This window comes from Oryctolagus cuniculus, chromosome 15 (genome assembly GCF_964237555.1).
Source record: "Oryctolagus cuniculus chromosome 15, mOryCun1.1, whole genome shotgun sequence".
Taxonomy (NCBI): Eukaryota; Metazoa; Chordata; class Mammalia; order Lagomorpha; family Leporidae; genus Oryctolagus; species Oryctolagus cuniculus.
Window position 1 is genome coordinate 81,940,078 of NC_091446.1, and position 13,905 is coordinate 81,953,982.

The window sequence follows — 13,905 nt, forward strand, 5'->3', positions numbered from 1 at the left end:
GAAAGACAGAGTTACAGAGAGAGGTAGAGACAGAGAGAGAGGTCTTTTATCCTCTGGTTCATTCCCCATATGGCCGCAATGGCCAGAGCTGAGCTGATCCGAAGCCAGGAGCCAGGAGCTTCTTCCAGGTCTCCCACATGGATGCAGGGACCCAAGGACTTGGGCCATCTTCTACTGCTTTCCCAGGCCATAGCAGAGAGTTGGATTGGAAGTAGAGCAGCCAGGTCTCGAACCAGCGCCCATATGGGATGCTGGCACTTTAGGCCAGGGCTTTAACCTGCTGCGCCACAGCACCAGCCCCTCTACAAGGTTTTTGAAGACTCATGTGCATGGATGTCACGTTTTTTGCACCCATGTCAACTTAGCTTTGAAGTCACTTTCCGTGAGTTTTTGTAAGCACCCTTGTACCTAGTATGCAAGGTGCCATTCTAAGGAAGGGACCAGAGAATACTGGGGAGGAGCAGCATGTGAGGGGGTGGCGGCTGTGGACATGGAGGAGCTGGGATCCATGTGGGCGTCAGAGGCACAGAAATTCAGGCTCAACGCGAGCTGGCTGCAGCTCCCAGGGCAGGCACGGGCTGCTCCGAGGAGTGGACAACAGGCAGGGCAGGGTTGTGAGCAAAGGGGGGCATCAGAGACAGGCCGTAGCCATGGTGGAGACCCCGGAGCTGGCAGGAAGCAGTCACAGGAGGTACCAGCCAGTCGAGCCGCAGGACCCCAGCCTCATCAGGAAGGTTAACCCCTGGCTCAGCCCAACGAGCCTGCCACACTTGCCGGCTGGTCCCTGGGGTCAGGCCCCTGGCGGGCACCCACCCATGCCACTTCCCTGCACGGTCGGGGTTGGGGGGAGGGCATCCAGCTGGGGCACAGACCGCGAGGCCAGTGAGTGAGGGTCCCTGTGCAAAATAACGCAGACGGCGGGTGAGTTCCGCCATCTCCTGTACACGCGTAATTGGGTTAGATAAGAAACTAGCTGTGTCTAAGAGCTATAAACGTCCATGTTAAGCGATTTCCAAAGTGCTGAGCACTTTGACATTTGAGAGCTCGGAGTCATTGAGGTATTGGAATAAAATTGCTTCTGTTATTTAAAAGGTCATTACCGTCTTGAGCGAGATGGACGAGGACTATTTTCCACTCTAGTGAGCTGTTCCCCTTGGCACAATTAGCATCACTTCAGTAAAGGCCTGCTGGGGAGACTCCCACCCAGCAGCCCCCTTAGGTAGCTGCTAAGACACACGCGCGGTGCAGGCAGGGTTACAGCCACCCAGAGACGGCCACCGTCCCTGCCCCTGCCCCTGCCCCTGCATGGTTGCCTTGCTGGACAGCTTGGTCTCACCCAGCCTCACAATGCCACTGTCGTGAAGACGTGGAAGCCTGGTGCTGTAGCACAGCGGGTTAAGCCACGGCCTGTGGTGCTGGCATCCTATATGGGTGCTGGTTCGAGTCCCGGCTGCTCCACTTCTGATCCAGCTCCCTGCTGATGCACCTGGGAAAGCAGTGGAAGATGGCCCAAGTGCTTGGGCCCCTGCACTCAGACGGGAGATTCAGATGAAGCTTGTGGCTTCTGGCTTCGGCCTGGCCTGGCTCTGGTTGTTGCAGCCATTGGGGGAATGAACCAGTGGGAGGAAGATCTCTCTTCCTCTCTGTAGCTCCCTCTCAATAAATAAACTAAATCTTTTCTAAAAGACAAAAAGGATTTAGTTTATTTATTTGAAAGGCACAGTGATACAAAGTAAAAAGAATGCTTCCATCTTTTGGGTCACTTCCCAAATGGCCTCAGTGGCCGCCCCACAGCCAGGAGCCAAGAACTCCATCCGGGCCTCCCCTGGGTGCAGGGGCCCAAACACCTGGGCATCCCCTGCTGCTTTCTCTGGCACATTAGCAGGAAGCTGGACTGGAAGTGGAGCAGTCAGGATTCGAACCAACACTCTGACATGGGATGCTGGCGTTGTCAGCGGTGGCTTACACTGTGTCACGATGCCGGTCCCCCGAACAGGAAATTTTATGTTGTGCGTGTTTTATTACTCTAAGACAAATTGTAAAAAAAAAAAAATGCATTCTAGTGGGGATGGTACTGCAGGTGACATGGAGTGGCTTGAGCTCCGACAAGGGAGACAGAGTAACCACGACACGTTTGTCCTCCTGGGCTCTGTGGTCTCCAGCTATCAGCCCCGTGGTACTCACTCACTCAGCAGAAGCTGCCCTCAGCCCCGGGCTCACTGCCCCCTAGAGGAGACTAAAGCCAGCCACCAACTGCCCTGTTTCCCAAGACAGAGCAGGCTGGAGATGGAAGCAGATGCCGGGACCAAGGATCTTCAAGCCACACAGCAGGGCTGAGGGCAGCAGGGCATCATTGGCGCGTCCAAGGCCCCTTGACACGGATGTGGACAGGGCGGGCTCTAGAGGCTGAGATGAGATGAACCCCTAGCCCTTCCTCAGAGAGAGCACTTAAAATAGGGTGTATAGGGGGCCAGCGCTGTGGCATAGTGGGTCAAGCCCCAGCCTGCAATGCCGGCATCCCCTATCGGTGCCGGTTCAAGTCCCAGCCACTCCACTTCCCATCCAACTCTCTGCTAATGCACCTGGGAAAGCAGCTCCTGGGAAACCAGCTCCTGCCACCCACGTGGGAGACCCACACGGAGCTCCTGGCTCCTGGCTTCAGCTTGGCCCAGCCCTGGCCGTTGCAACCATTTGGGGAGTGAACCGGTGGGTGTGTGTGTGGGAGGGGTCTCTCTCCTTCTGTCTGTCTCACTCTGTAAGGATAAATATATCTACCCTGATTGGCTGTCACACAATGCATTCATGAAACTAAACACCACATAGTACCCCGTGGATTCGTGTGATTTTTACGTCCATTATTTTTTTTCTTAATTAAGACATTTATTTAAATATTTAAATCTCATTCAAATAAAAAAAACTTTAAGATGTTCGTTTTGGTGCCAAAAAAAAAATGTTGATGTCTGTGCTTGGCTTTTTCATAATGTGCATTTTCTATGAACAGTCTGAATGCCGCCCAAGCCTGAGCGAGCCTGGAGCCGCGGGGACACCCAGACCCAGTGTCTTCCGAGGAAACCGAGGACGATTTTCCCCGGGGACCAGGGACCTCGGCTATGGCTCTCCAGGGGCTGCTGGGGGAGCTCTGAGTCCGTGGGCTAGCCCTGTGCTGCCCCCTGCCCCCTAACAGACCAGCAAGGCCTGGAAAGACACCAGCTCCTCCTCACGCCCCAGGGGAGGGACTTCTGCAGCCCCCCAAGATGCGGACGCCCCAGGATTCCCATCAGCTGACAGCACGGCGGCCACCACAGCCGTGCCACCACCCCAGGACAAGCGGTTATTTTTGGTTGGGCTTTGATGGAAACTGGCAGAGGGGCTGCCGGCGGGCTAAAAATAGCAGCAACTTTGTGCTGAGTTGCGGAAGCTCTGGACGCTGTGGCTTTGGGCAGAGGATTCGGGTGCCTTTAAGGAGAAACAAGCCATAGGATATAAAAAAAAAGCCTCCCTCCCATCCTTCCATGGGGAGGTGTCTTTCAAGTCTTCAAAGCAGCTGCACAGGACTTCGGCACTGTTTGTCGTATTTCTTTTTTTTTTTTTTTAATAATTATTTTATTTATTTGAAAGACAGAGTTACAGAGACAGAGAGAGAGAGAGAGAGAGAGAGGTCTTCCATTCCACTGGTTCACTCCCCAAATGACCGCAACGGCCAGAGCTGAGCTGATCAGAAGCCAGGAGCCAGGAGCCTCCTCCAGGTCTCCCATGAGGGTGCAGGGGCCCAGGGACTTGGGCCATCCTCTACTGCTTTCTCAGGCCATAGCAGAGAGCTGGATTGGAAGAGGAGCAGCCGAGACTAGAACTGGTGCCCATATAGGATGGCGGCGCTGCAGGCTGGGGCTTTAATCCATTGCACCACAGGGCCGGCCCCTGACTGTCGCATTTCTAAGGCTTGAGAAGCTACCGAGGGTGGCAGGCTCTGTGGCCCGTGCTGACAGTGCAGAAGGAGGTGGCCTGCCCTCAGCCCCGGGCTCACTGCCCCCTAGAGGAGACTGAAGCCAGCCACCAACTGCCCTGTTTCCCAAGACAGAGCAGGCTGGAGATGGAAGCAGATGCCAGGACCAAGGATCTTCAAAGGGGAAGACGGGGCAGCCCCAACCTTTAGCTGGGCTGATGGCCAGCCCCGTAAGAGGCCAGGGTCCATCCAACTAGCTGGAGGAAAGGTTGGGAGCAGAGGGGGTTTCGGGGACCCAGGTGAGGGGTTGAGGGTTAACACGCGTGGAGGAGCCAGGGACGGGCGGTGGGGGAGTTCACAGCCCAAGCTCCAACTGGTAGGTTCTTTCCAGCTACTAAGTTTCTCCAGCCTCACCAAGATACCTTCTGGGGTTTCTTGCATTCGGATCACGGCCGCAGCGCCTCGAAGAAGGGTCCCCATTACCTGCCCTGAAGAAAACCGACCAGCGTGTGGGACCTGCACACACACAGCACAGACTTCTGCATGGTAGCTGCCTGGGGTCGGTGGCCTCCGTCAGATTCACCTGTAGGCGCTGACGTTCTAATCAGACCCACAAACAGGAAGTCATCCCACCCAGCCTCCCCCGGCAGCCAGAGAGCTGTAATAAAGGAAAACTGAGTGTGGTTTCCCAAAGCAGCAGCAGCAGCCGCCCCCAACCCCCCACCCCCGATCAGATCCTAATGAGCAGACACTTGTAATAAAGCTTAATTTGGAAGAACAAGGTGCGCTTAACCGAAGCTGCGGACGGGACGCCTCTGATTCTATGCAAAACTATAGGGTGCACCACCTTACCGTGTAACCATCCCTAACTGGGCGTGGATCGAGCTAACGGAGCTGTGTCTATGAAAGAACAGGCAACAAGGCAGGTTTACCAGAAGGAGGGGACGGTGGAGGGTTCTGGACACGGCCCTGGCCGCCCCTCCCAGCCCTCACCACACAGTCACTGAGTCTTGGCCAGATTGCCACCCTATGGAGACAGGCGAAAAGCAAATATGCTGATGAGAGCAGACGCAGGCCCGCGGCCGGAGTCTGTTAGCCTGGTGCATTGGGGACTGGTTTTTTTTTTTTTTTTTCCACCAGAAAAACAAACCATGTTTCCAAGTGAGCACTGTACGATTAAGTTGGAAGGAGCGAAGATCGATCGTATTCCACTTGACCTCTGCGGAGCTCACCGTGCTGAGGCCTTCCTCCTTGGGGAAGCTTCCACACGCGGATTTTCCCAGACACCTGCCCCCACCCCCAGCCCCGATCGCTTGCTCTCCTCTGAGGACGTCATCTGCTCTGGCCCTGGTGGCCTGGGTGCCCCCTGACCCCCAAGACCTGCCCGCATTTCCTCCCAGTGGAGCCAAGTTGACCACGAGTTGGGCTGGGGTACAGACTCAAGGCACGCAGAACCGGGGTGCCGCCGTGGAATGCTGGGAAACAAGGGAGGACCCTCCGAGAGGAAGACAGGGCAGCCCCACTTTCAGCTGGGCCAACAGGCAGCCCCGCAAGGGGCCAGGGTCCACCCTGCCAGCCAGGGTAAGGGTGAGAAGCAGGGGAGCTTCCTGGGGCCTCTGTCCGTGGGGATTTTGCACACAGTCAGACCTCCTCAGAGGACATTTCGCCTCCGGATCCTCACTCCCGACAGCTTACATCTCTGCTACACCCAGGGTGCTGCAGGCAGGGACCAGGAGCCCGAATGTCCCCTAGGAGCCCTGTGATAAAGTCAGAAAGCCAGGTCCTATCTCAGCCCTGCCAAATCACTTTAACAGGCCCCAGGTGATCTATCCATGCCCTAAAGTTCCAGGAGGTGGGCATGTGGCCTGGTGATTAGGACGCCCATGTGCCAGTTAAGAGTGCCTGGGTTCGAGTCCCAGTTCCAGCTCCGAGCTCCAGCTTCCTGCTAATGAAGAGCCTGGGAGGTAGTGATAGTGTTCAGGTAACTGAGACTCTGCCACCCATATGGGAGACCCGGATTGAGCCCCAGCTCCCGGCTTTGGCCCAAGCCCAACCCCAACCACTGGGGACGTTGGAGGAGTGAACCAGGAGATGGGGTAGCTCTCAATATTTATCTTTCTCTGACAAAATAAGTAATTGCATTTTTAATAAATTTAACAAATATTTTTACAAATTTTGCTTATTGTGTTTGAAAGGCAAAGTTACAGAGAAACACCAAGGGAGGGAGGGAAGAGAGAGAGAGAGAGAGAGAATCTTCTATCTGTTGGTTCACTCCCACATGATCACAAAAGCCAGGGCTGGGCCAGACTGAAGCCAGGAGCCAGGAACTTCAGCCGGGTCTCCCACGTAGGTAGCAGGGACCCAAGTGCTTGGGCCACCTTCCGCTGCTTTCCCAGGTGCATTAGCAGGGAGCTGGATCTGAAGCGGAGCAGCCGAGACTCGAACCAGTGCCCGTATGTGATGTCGGAGTCACAGAGGGCAGCTTCAGCCGCCCCATCACAATGCTGGCCCCTAATTTTAATGTTTAAATTGTGTTCATTCTGCTTCCTGGGCCAGAGAGCAACTTTGATGTGGGATGTATTGGAATTCTTCCTGTTTTTCAATCCAACTTACTTGAGCAAATCCAGGATATATACAGTGGGGTAATGAAGTCGTTTGCGAAGAAAAGTCTGGAGCCTCTTGGGGCCCCGGGGCTACAAACCTGTGCTTCCAGAACATTCTCCTCCTTGCTCTGTCTCCTGATTCCCCAAGCCTTCTCCCCTGACAGGAGGTATGGGTGAAGGGGGATCAGAGCACCCCACGCCAGCCTCACTGTGCACGGCTGTCCCGTCCACATGCACGCTGTGGACCGTTCCTGTGGCTTGGCTGTGAGATGCATTCTTGGCCAGCCTAGGTCATATACATGCTTACCAGGGGCTGGGTGATGAGCAAGGCTGAGAACAGTCCTGAAAAGCCCATGAGTTCTTGGGCTCCTCAACGTGTGGGCCAACACATGCAATGATGCCCGAAAAACCTGAAGGTGCCCGGTGGCATTTTCTCTCCTGTAAGAATCAGCAGCTGACAAGCATGGCTTTTTCTCCTTCTCCCTGTAAGCTGAAGAGTCCTGGTGGTCTGACGGAGGCCCAGCCCTCTCCTCCATCATGGCTGCTTTAGTTTGGGGCTGAGGGCCTGCATGGACAGGAGGAGTCACCTCCGGACATCATCCACACCTGTGCACCTGCTGCTTCCTTGGCCACCCAACCTGTGGCCCCGGCCAAAATTCCACCCCCAATTGAGCATGTCTCCCCTGTGCCAGGGGGAAGCCACCAGCCTCTGAGCAGCACGGTCACACTCGTATTTGTTTCAATGTCACTGAAACATACAAGCGATTGCCCGTTTTGAAAATCACTCCTATAGAGTTGCCTTCTAGTGCAAACAAGTTGACACTTTCCTAGTTTCTACACCAGCGCTGTTTTCCTCTGTCTACCTTTGGACAAATCAGTTCATGGTTTGTGATGTGTGCGATGCAGAATGGATGGGTAGACCCATTTTTGAAACTCACTCTGGCAAGAATGTCAAGATTTGCCATCACAGACAGGCACAAGCACCCGGCATGAATCACGTGTCGCTTCCAACTGAGAGCAGCAGGGGCAGTTTTCTCTGGGAGGGGCCAGGGGGACAATGTGAAGATGGTGTCCCTGGTGCCCGCATCTCCGGAGAGCCTCCTCTTCGGCAGGTCCATCGCTTGCTGTGGATTTCTGCAGCTGCGACCAGAACTCAGAGGCTGAGCTGAATCTGCAGTAACGATTGATTGGGTGGACTCCGCCAGCGGCGCTTAAGTGCAGGAGCACTGTTTAGAGGGTGAAGTCATTGCCATACATGATGACTCTGCGCGCTCACTGAATTGAAGAGGGTGGGTTTGGGGATCTGCGTGCCCCTCCGCCACCTCCTACCCCATGCCTCCTTCCCATCGCGCCCACTTTGTGTGTCCCTCCCTCCTCCTCTCTTAGTACCCCCAGGGCAGCCCCGGCCCATTTAGTCCCTTATGCAAATTAGGAAGTCACTCCCCCCACCACCACCATCCAGCCTCCAGATGCCGTAAAGCCGTCTGCTGGAACTTTGCCACGATAAGATGAACATACATGATGACGGTGACATGGACACATGTCCGTGTCAGGACAGACAGGCTCCCCGCCCAAAGGGGAAGTCCAGCGGCTTCTCCCCACTTGGTCTTTCTTGCTGCAAAGCTGCAAGGTGTGTTCACCACCTTTGAGGCCTGGCAGAGGAAGGGAGGGAGGAAGACGCAGGTGTGGCCGGGACAGTGTGGACTTCGGCTTTGTAGGGGCAGCCCCGTTCCTGCTTCTGGGAAATCCTCCCGTGCTTGCATCTGGATCGTTCTCAATAACCCCAGGTGGGGCTCAGAAGCTGCTGTGGTCTCTGGGAGAGTTCCCACGGGACTGAGTCTTCGTGGACGAATATTCGCATTTGAAAGCTCCGAGGAGTCTTCAACAATTTTATGGAAAATGTACACCGTGGAAAAACTATGCGAGCATTTCAAACATCTGTGACCCCGTTTCGACTTAGCTTTTCCTCCCGCTTTTCCTCTCCCACAGACTTTTCGACGTCCCTTCATACTGTACCGAGAGCTTTTGACAGTATCCCACGTTGCATTTGGAAAATGCAGTGTGGCCTGAGCACGCATGCCAACACCAAGCACGTGTGCAGCGAATCTGGCCATAGTCATTATCTCCAAGAACCACGGGAGAGACGGAGTCATCTTCACACAACACGGAGGCTGTCAGGGGACCAGAAACTCAGGGTCGCATGGCTACAGAGCGGGGTACAACGCACACCTTAGCTGTGTTTAAAATAGATAATTTATCGTATATACATGGTCCATTACATAGCCAAACGATTTCTATAGTGTGCAGTAAAAAAGCCACCCAGAGTATACCACACATCCAGGAATGTCCGTAACGAAGAGCTGACCCAGTACCTCCTCCTGAATGGATCTGCCTTCAGCGGGTCCCGGATGCCAGCATGTCGCACAGGTCCACAGCTTGTGGCTCCTGTCTGCCACCCTAACTCACTTGCATTCACACGCCGAGATGGGCAAGGCATGTATGTGGCCAGAGGAGGGTCTCCAGGGTGACCTTGCCCTTGCTATGCCCCGACCCCAAGGGGAACCTAGCCAAAGCCTCTGCCTTCCCAGGCGTGGGCTTCCAAAGAGTGTGGACGGAGCTTGAGACATTGGGACATTGGGGAGTGGCCGCTTGCTCCAGGGTGTCCACTGGGGGCAAAGCTCTCCGCCCCTCTAGAGAAGCGGGGAGCAAGACCCCCTAAGGGGAGTTTATCTATCAGGGCAGGTGCACCCGGCTGAAGGAGCTGAGCCCTTTAGAATGTTGCTGTTCCTGGCCTGCGGCCTTAGGGAATCGTGGGTGGGGGGGTGCGTACCAGTGGGCTCTCGTGGGCCTGACCTTCGGAAACCAACGGCTCCCTCTCTCTCCATCTCTCACCCTTTGGCCTATAATACACGGCTCCAGCTATGTACTCGGAACTTCACATCACAGGGCCAGGACGACTGGCAGGTTAACACTGACATCTTACAAACATTTTTAAACACGGAAACCCAGGAAAGAGGAGAGAAAGAGAGAGGACAGGGTTTGGCTCAGCAGAAAATCTCGTGGGAGGCCCGCAGGGCTGGAGTCCTGGTTCCTCAGCGCTCAGGCCCAGGAGCTGCTGGCCCAGGCCACAGGCTGTGGTCCCTGTTCTTTTGGGGAGGGCAGCCCCGTACCTCTTTGAAGGCACCAGCAAGGGCCGTTGGAATGAGGGGGAGGGGGTCCCGCCACACTCAGAAGGCACAAGTGAAAATACAAAAATAAGGACTCTGTGTCCAAGGTCTCATAAATAACTGGGCAGCAGGTGCGGGAAGACAACTGCGGAAGAGACGGCGCCGTTACAGCCTGTTCTCCTCGAAGAGGATCTGCGCGTAGACGGTGCTGCTGGGGACGCCTTTGGCAGCCTGGTGGGGCTTGGAAAGCTCCAGCTCGGCGTAGGTCAAGCTCTCCTCGGCGATCTTGGGCTGTGAAAGGACAAAGCAGAGTTCTAGGTGACCCCGCGGAGTTCTGTCACATGCTCATTCATCCAGCATGCGTTGTCTCTCTGAGAGAGAGAGAGAGAGAGGGAGGGAGAGGCGAGGGGCGGGGCGAGGAGAGGAGAGGAGAGGAGAGGAGAGGAGAGGAGAGGAGAGGAGAGAGCCTCCAGCCACCAGTTCACACCCCAAACGCCTACAAGAGCTGGTTGAGGCCAGGCTAAAGCCAAAAGCCCAGGACTCAATCCGAGCCTCCCAAGAGGGTGGCAGGGACCCCATTATTTGAGACACCACTGCTGCCTCCTAGGGACATCATTAGCAGGAGGCTGCAATGCGAAGTGGAGCTGAGACTCAGACCCAGGCACTCCGATGTGAGATGTGGGCATCCCCACCCTGTGACTTAACCACCACCACCCCCACCCCCCGGCATGCACGCATTTTCATGGCATTTGGGAGACTTGCAGAGGAACAGGTGGACTAAAACAATTTAAGGGACATATAACACCCAGTAATGTAACTACTAAGAGCGATCTCTTGTCTTATACAGAACACTGCCCTGCAAAGAGAAACCAAGTTTCATTTCTTCAGTCCTCTGGTTCACTCCCCAAAGGGCTGGCAACAGCTAGGGCAGGGCCAAGCTGAAGCCAGGAGCCAGGAACTCCATCCTGGTCTCCCACTTGGGTGGCAGGGACCCAAGAACTTTCCCAGGTGCATTAGTAAGGAGCTGAATTGGAAACGGAACAGCCGGTACTCCAACCAGCACCCTGATATGGGATGCCAGCATTGCAGGTGGTGGCTTAACCATCTGCACCACAACACCAGCTCCGGCATGCAACTTGTCTTGCAAGTTGACGAAGAACATTCACAAGAGTGGTTAAATGTGAGACCACTGAAAACAGTCTCCAACCAAAAGGAAAACATAGATGTGAAGACAGACACACACACACACACACACACACACACAAAAAAAAAACTCTAAAAATTAATACTCAAAGCGCTTGGGCCCCTGTTCCCATGTGGGAGACCTGGAAGAAGCTCCTGGCTCCTGGCCTCAGATTAACACAGCTCCAGCTGTTGCAGCCATTTGGAGAATGAACCAGCAGATGGAAGACCTTTCTCTCTCTCTCCCTCTCACTGTCTGTAACTCTACCTCTCAAATAAATAAAGAAAAATATTTTTTAAAAAAATCAGGATGAAATAGGCTGAGCATCCAACACAAGTGAGAACAAGAGCCAAATCGATGTAAGGAAATCCCAAGCAAGGAACCAATAAAAACAAAACCAGACTGCATAACTCAGAAAACAGAAAAAGTAAAGTATCTAAAAGTCGGTGCTTCGAAAATGCCACCAACACAAATAAACTGAAAAGTACATTAAGATAAAAAGAGGCAATGTACAAATAAATTATATAGGAAGTAGGAAAGTAGATACAGTGCAAATGAAAGAAGTTAAAAAAAATAAGATGACTTTCTTGACCTTGTTGGGAACTTTTAGAAATGGTAGTGTCCCGGAAAAACATAAATTATAGGCTGGCGCCTCGGCTCACTAGGCTAATCCTCCGCCTGCGGCGCTGGCACACCGGGTTCTAGTCCCAGTTGGGGTGCCGGATTCTGTCCCGGTTGCCCCTCTTCCAGGCCAGCTCTCTGCTATGGCCAGGGAGTGCAGTGGAGGATGGCCCAAGTACTTGGGCCCTGCACCCCATGGGAGACCAGGAGAAGCACCTGGCTCCTGCCATCGGATCAGCGTGGTGCGCCGGCCGAAGCGCGCCTGCCGCGGTGGCCATTGGAGGGTGAACCAACGGCAAAGGAAGACCTTTCTCTCTGTCTCTCTCTCTCACTGTCCACTCTGCCTGTCAAAAAAAGAAAAGAAAAATATAAATTATAAACATTAACACCAGGAAATTGGAAAGCACTTTTACAACCAAGAAAAGAAAAAAAAAAAAAAAACACAGAGACAGCAAGAAAACATGCCAGCCGTGTGGGAAACCTCGATCAAGTTCCCAGCTCCCACATCTGTCTTCCCAGTCCCTTAGCTCCTCGCTGTCATGCACCACCCAGACCGCGAATAGCAAAGTGCTATTTAGCATCACGGCCAACGCCTACTGGGAGAAGTGTTCGACAAAGCATTTTCACAATGAATAGGTAGATAAAATAATTAATTCAGTTAATTAATTTTTCAAAGGTTGCCAAAACAGATTCCCTTACATATTCACGGTGGATGTATTTCTTGGGATAAACACAACACCGGAAATGCTCCAGTGGACACTGGAAGGAGACCAGGACTTCACCACGGAGTCCCTGGGGCAATCTCTGTGAACCCTGTGTGATGTACCGTCCTTGTGTAGACATGGATGTGTCCACGCATGTGAGTGGACATGTGAACAGGTGCTTTACATACAGAGAAACTCCTGGGGACCCTGGGATCCCATCTAGAACAGATAATCGATTAACCACAGCCCCCTCTAGGGAAGCAAATGGGCTGTCTGGAGAGACACTCACTATGGTGTTGCTGTGTCGGCGCCTCTTGGATTTTGTAGCCGGCACGTGTATTTCTACAATGCGATTATTAACTTTTTAAAAAGATTTATTTCTTTATTTGAAAGTCAGAGTTACACAGAGAGAGAAGAAGAGGCAGAGAGAGAGAGAGAGAGAGACAGAGAGAGAGACAGAGAGGTCTTCCTTCTTCCAGTTCACTCCCCAATTGGCTGCAACGACCAGAGCTGAGCCAATCCAAAGCCAGGAGCCAGAAACCTCTTCCGGGTCTCCCACATGGGTGCAGGGGCCCAAGAACCGGGGCCATCTTCCACTGCTTTCCCAGGCCATAGCAGAGAGACGGATCAGAAGTGGAGCAGCCGGGACTCGAACCAGCGCCCATATAGGATGCCGGCACTGCAGGTAGCGGCTTTACCCACCACACCACAGCACTGGCCCCACTTATTAATTTTAATTTTTAATTTAAAAACCAAAAGTTGGTCATTAACTCACAGTCGCAGCCTCCCACTCATTTATAGGCAGCGCAGCTTTCGATCAAGCCGTAGGTTAACGTTAGGGTTTTTGAGTGATTGTTGGTGGTAGGTTTTGTTGTTGTTGATTTTTGCTTCTCTTCTTTTAATGTTGTGCCTATACCTCAGTCATCTCGTGGAAATTCTCATGGAAACTGCGGACAAGTAAACCACTCCCATTTGATGAAAATCTCTTTAAAAGAATGCAAAAGCAAAACACCTGTTTTCTTTCGAGAGGAAGAAGCTTAATAAGGCTGGGAGGCAGGAGGCGAATGGAGCCTATGGAATTCCTCCACTCCAGCACCTTCCTGCAGGAGGTGACGGGCGGGCGACCTTCCCGGACTCCCGTCCCCTTCTCAATCGCAGAGCTAAGGGACTTGGCGGGGATGAGCGCCTCTGTTTGTGCCCTCACACCCAACGTCTCTACATGGCTTCCTGGTTGGCCATGTCCTAGCCACCAACAAAAACCCCGTTTGCATTCTTGCCTTTAGGTTTAATGACATTTCGCATTATAATGATTCCATTTAGAAATGCCATGTGTCCTCAAAGAAACGCTCAAAACCCAACTCATGTAAATTTTAGAACCCGGATTCATGAAATCGTATTGTCCAGGCGTTTTATTATGTTACCTTGCGATTGCATTGTTTTCTACTGTAGATTATCTGTTTATTCTTAAGTTATTTCATTACGTTTGGATATGAAAAATAACACCAGCTTTCTCAACACAGGTCACCAGGCTGGCGTGGCTGATGTGTTGTTTTCATACATTTTTATGATGTTCCTATGGTAAACATAATTGAATAAAGCCCAAGCACACTAAATAAATAATTGCATCTAGGAAAGCAATAAAAACAAATAAAATTAGTACTTTCATAAGTGGGAAAGGTACTTC

At 53.0% G+C, this 13,905-nt stretch overlaps 1 protein-coding gene across 1 annotated transcript in view; it reads right to left on the reverse strand.

The window, feature by feature from the left end:
• Window positions 1-8,781: 8,781 nt before the first annotated feature.
• Window positions 8,782-13,905, reverse strand: part of VSTM4 (V-set and transmembrane domain containing 4) — an 87,730-nt gene continuing 82,606 nt past the window's right edge. Inside the window, exon 8 of the mRNA XM_051837553.2 lies at window positions 8,782-10,004. Within this exon, the coding sequence (XP_051693513.2) occupies window positions 9,879-10,004 (126 nt within the window). The 3' untranslated portion in view covers window positions 8,782-9,878. The remainder of the gene's footprint in view (window positions 10,005-13,905) is intronic.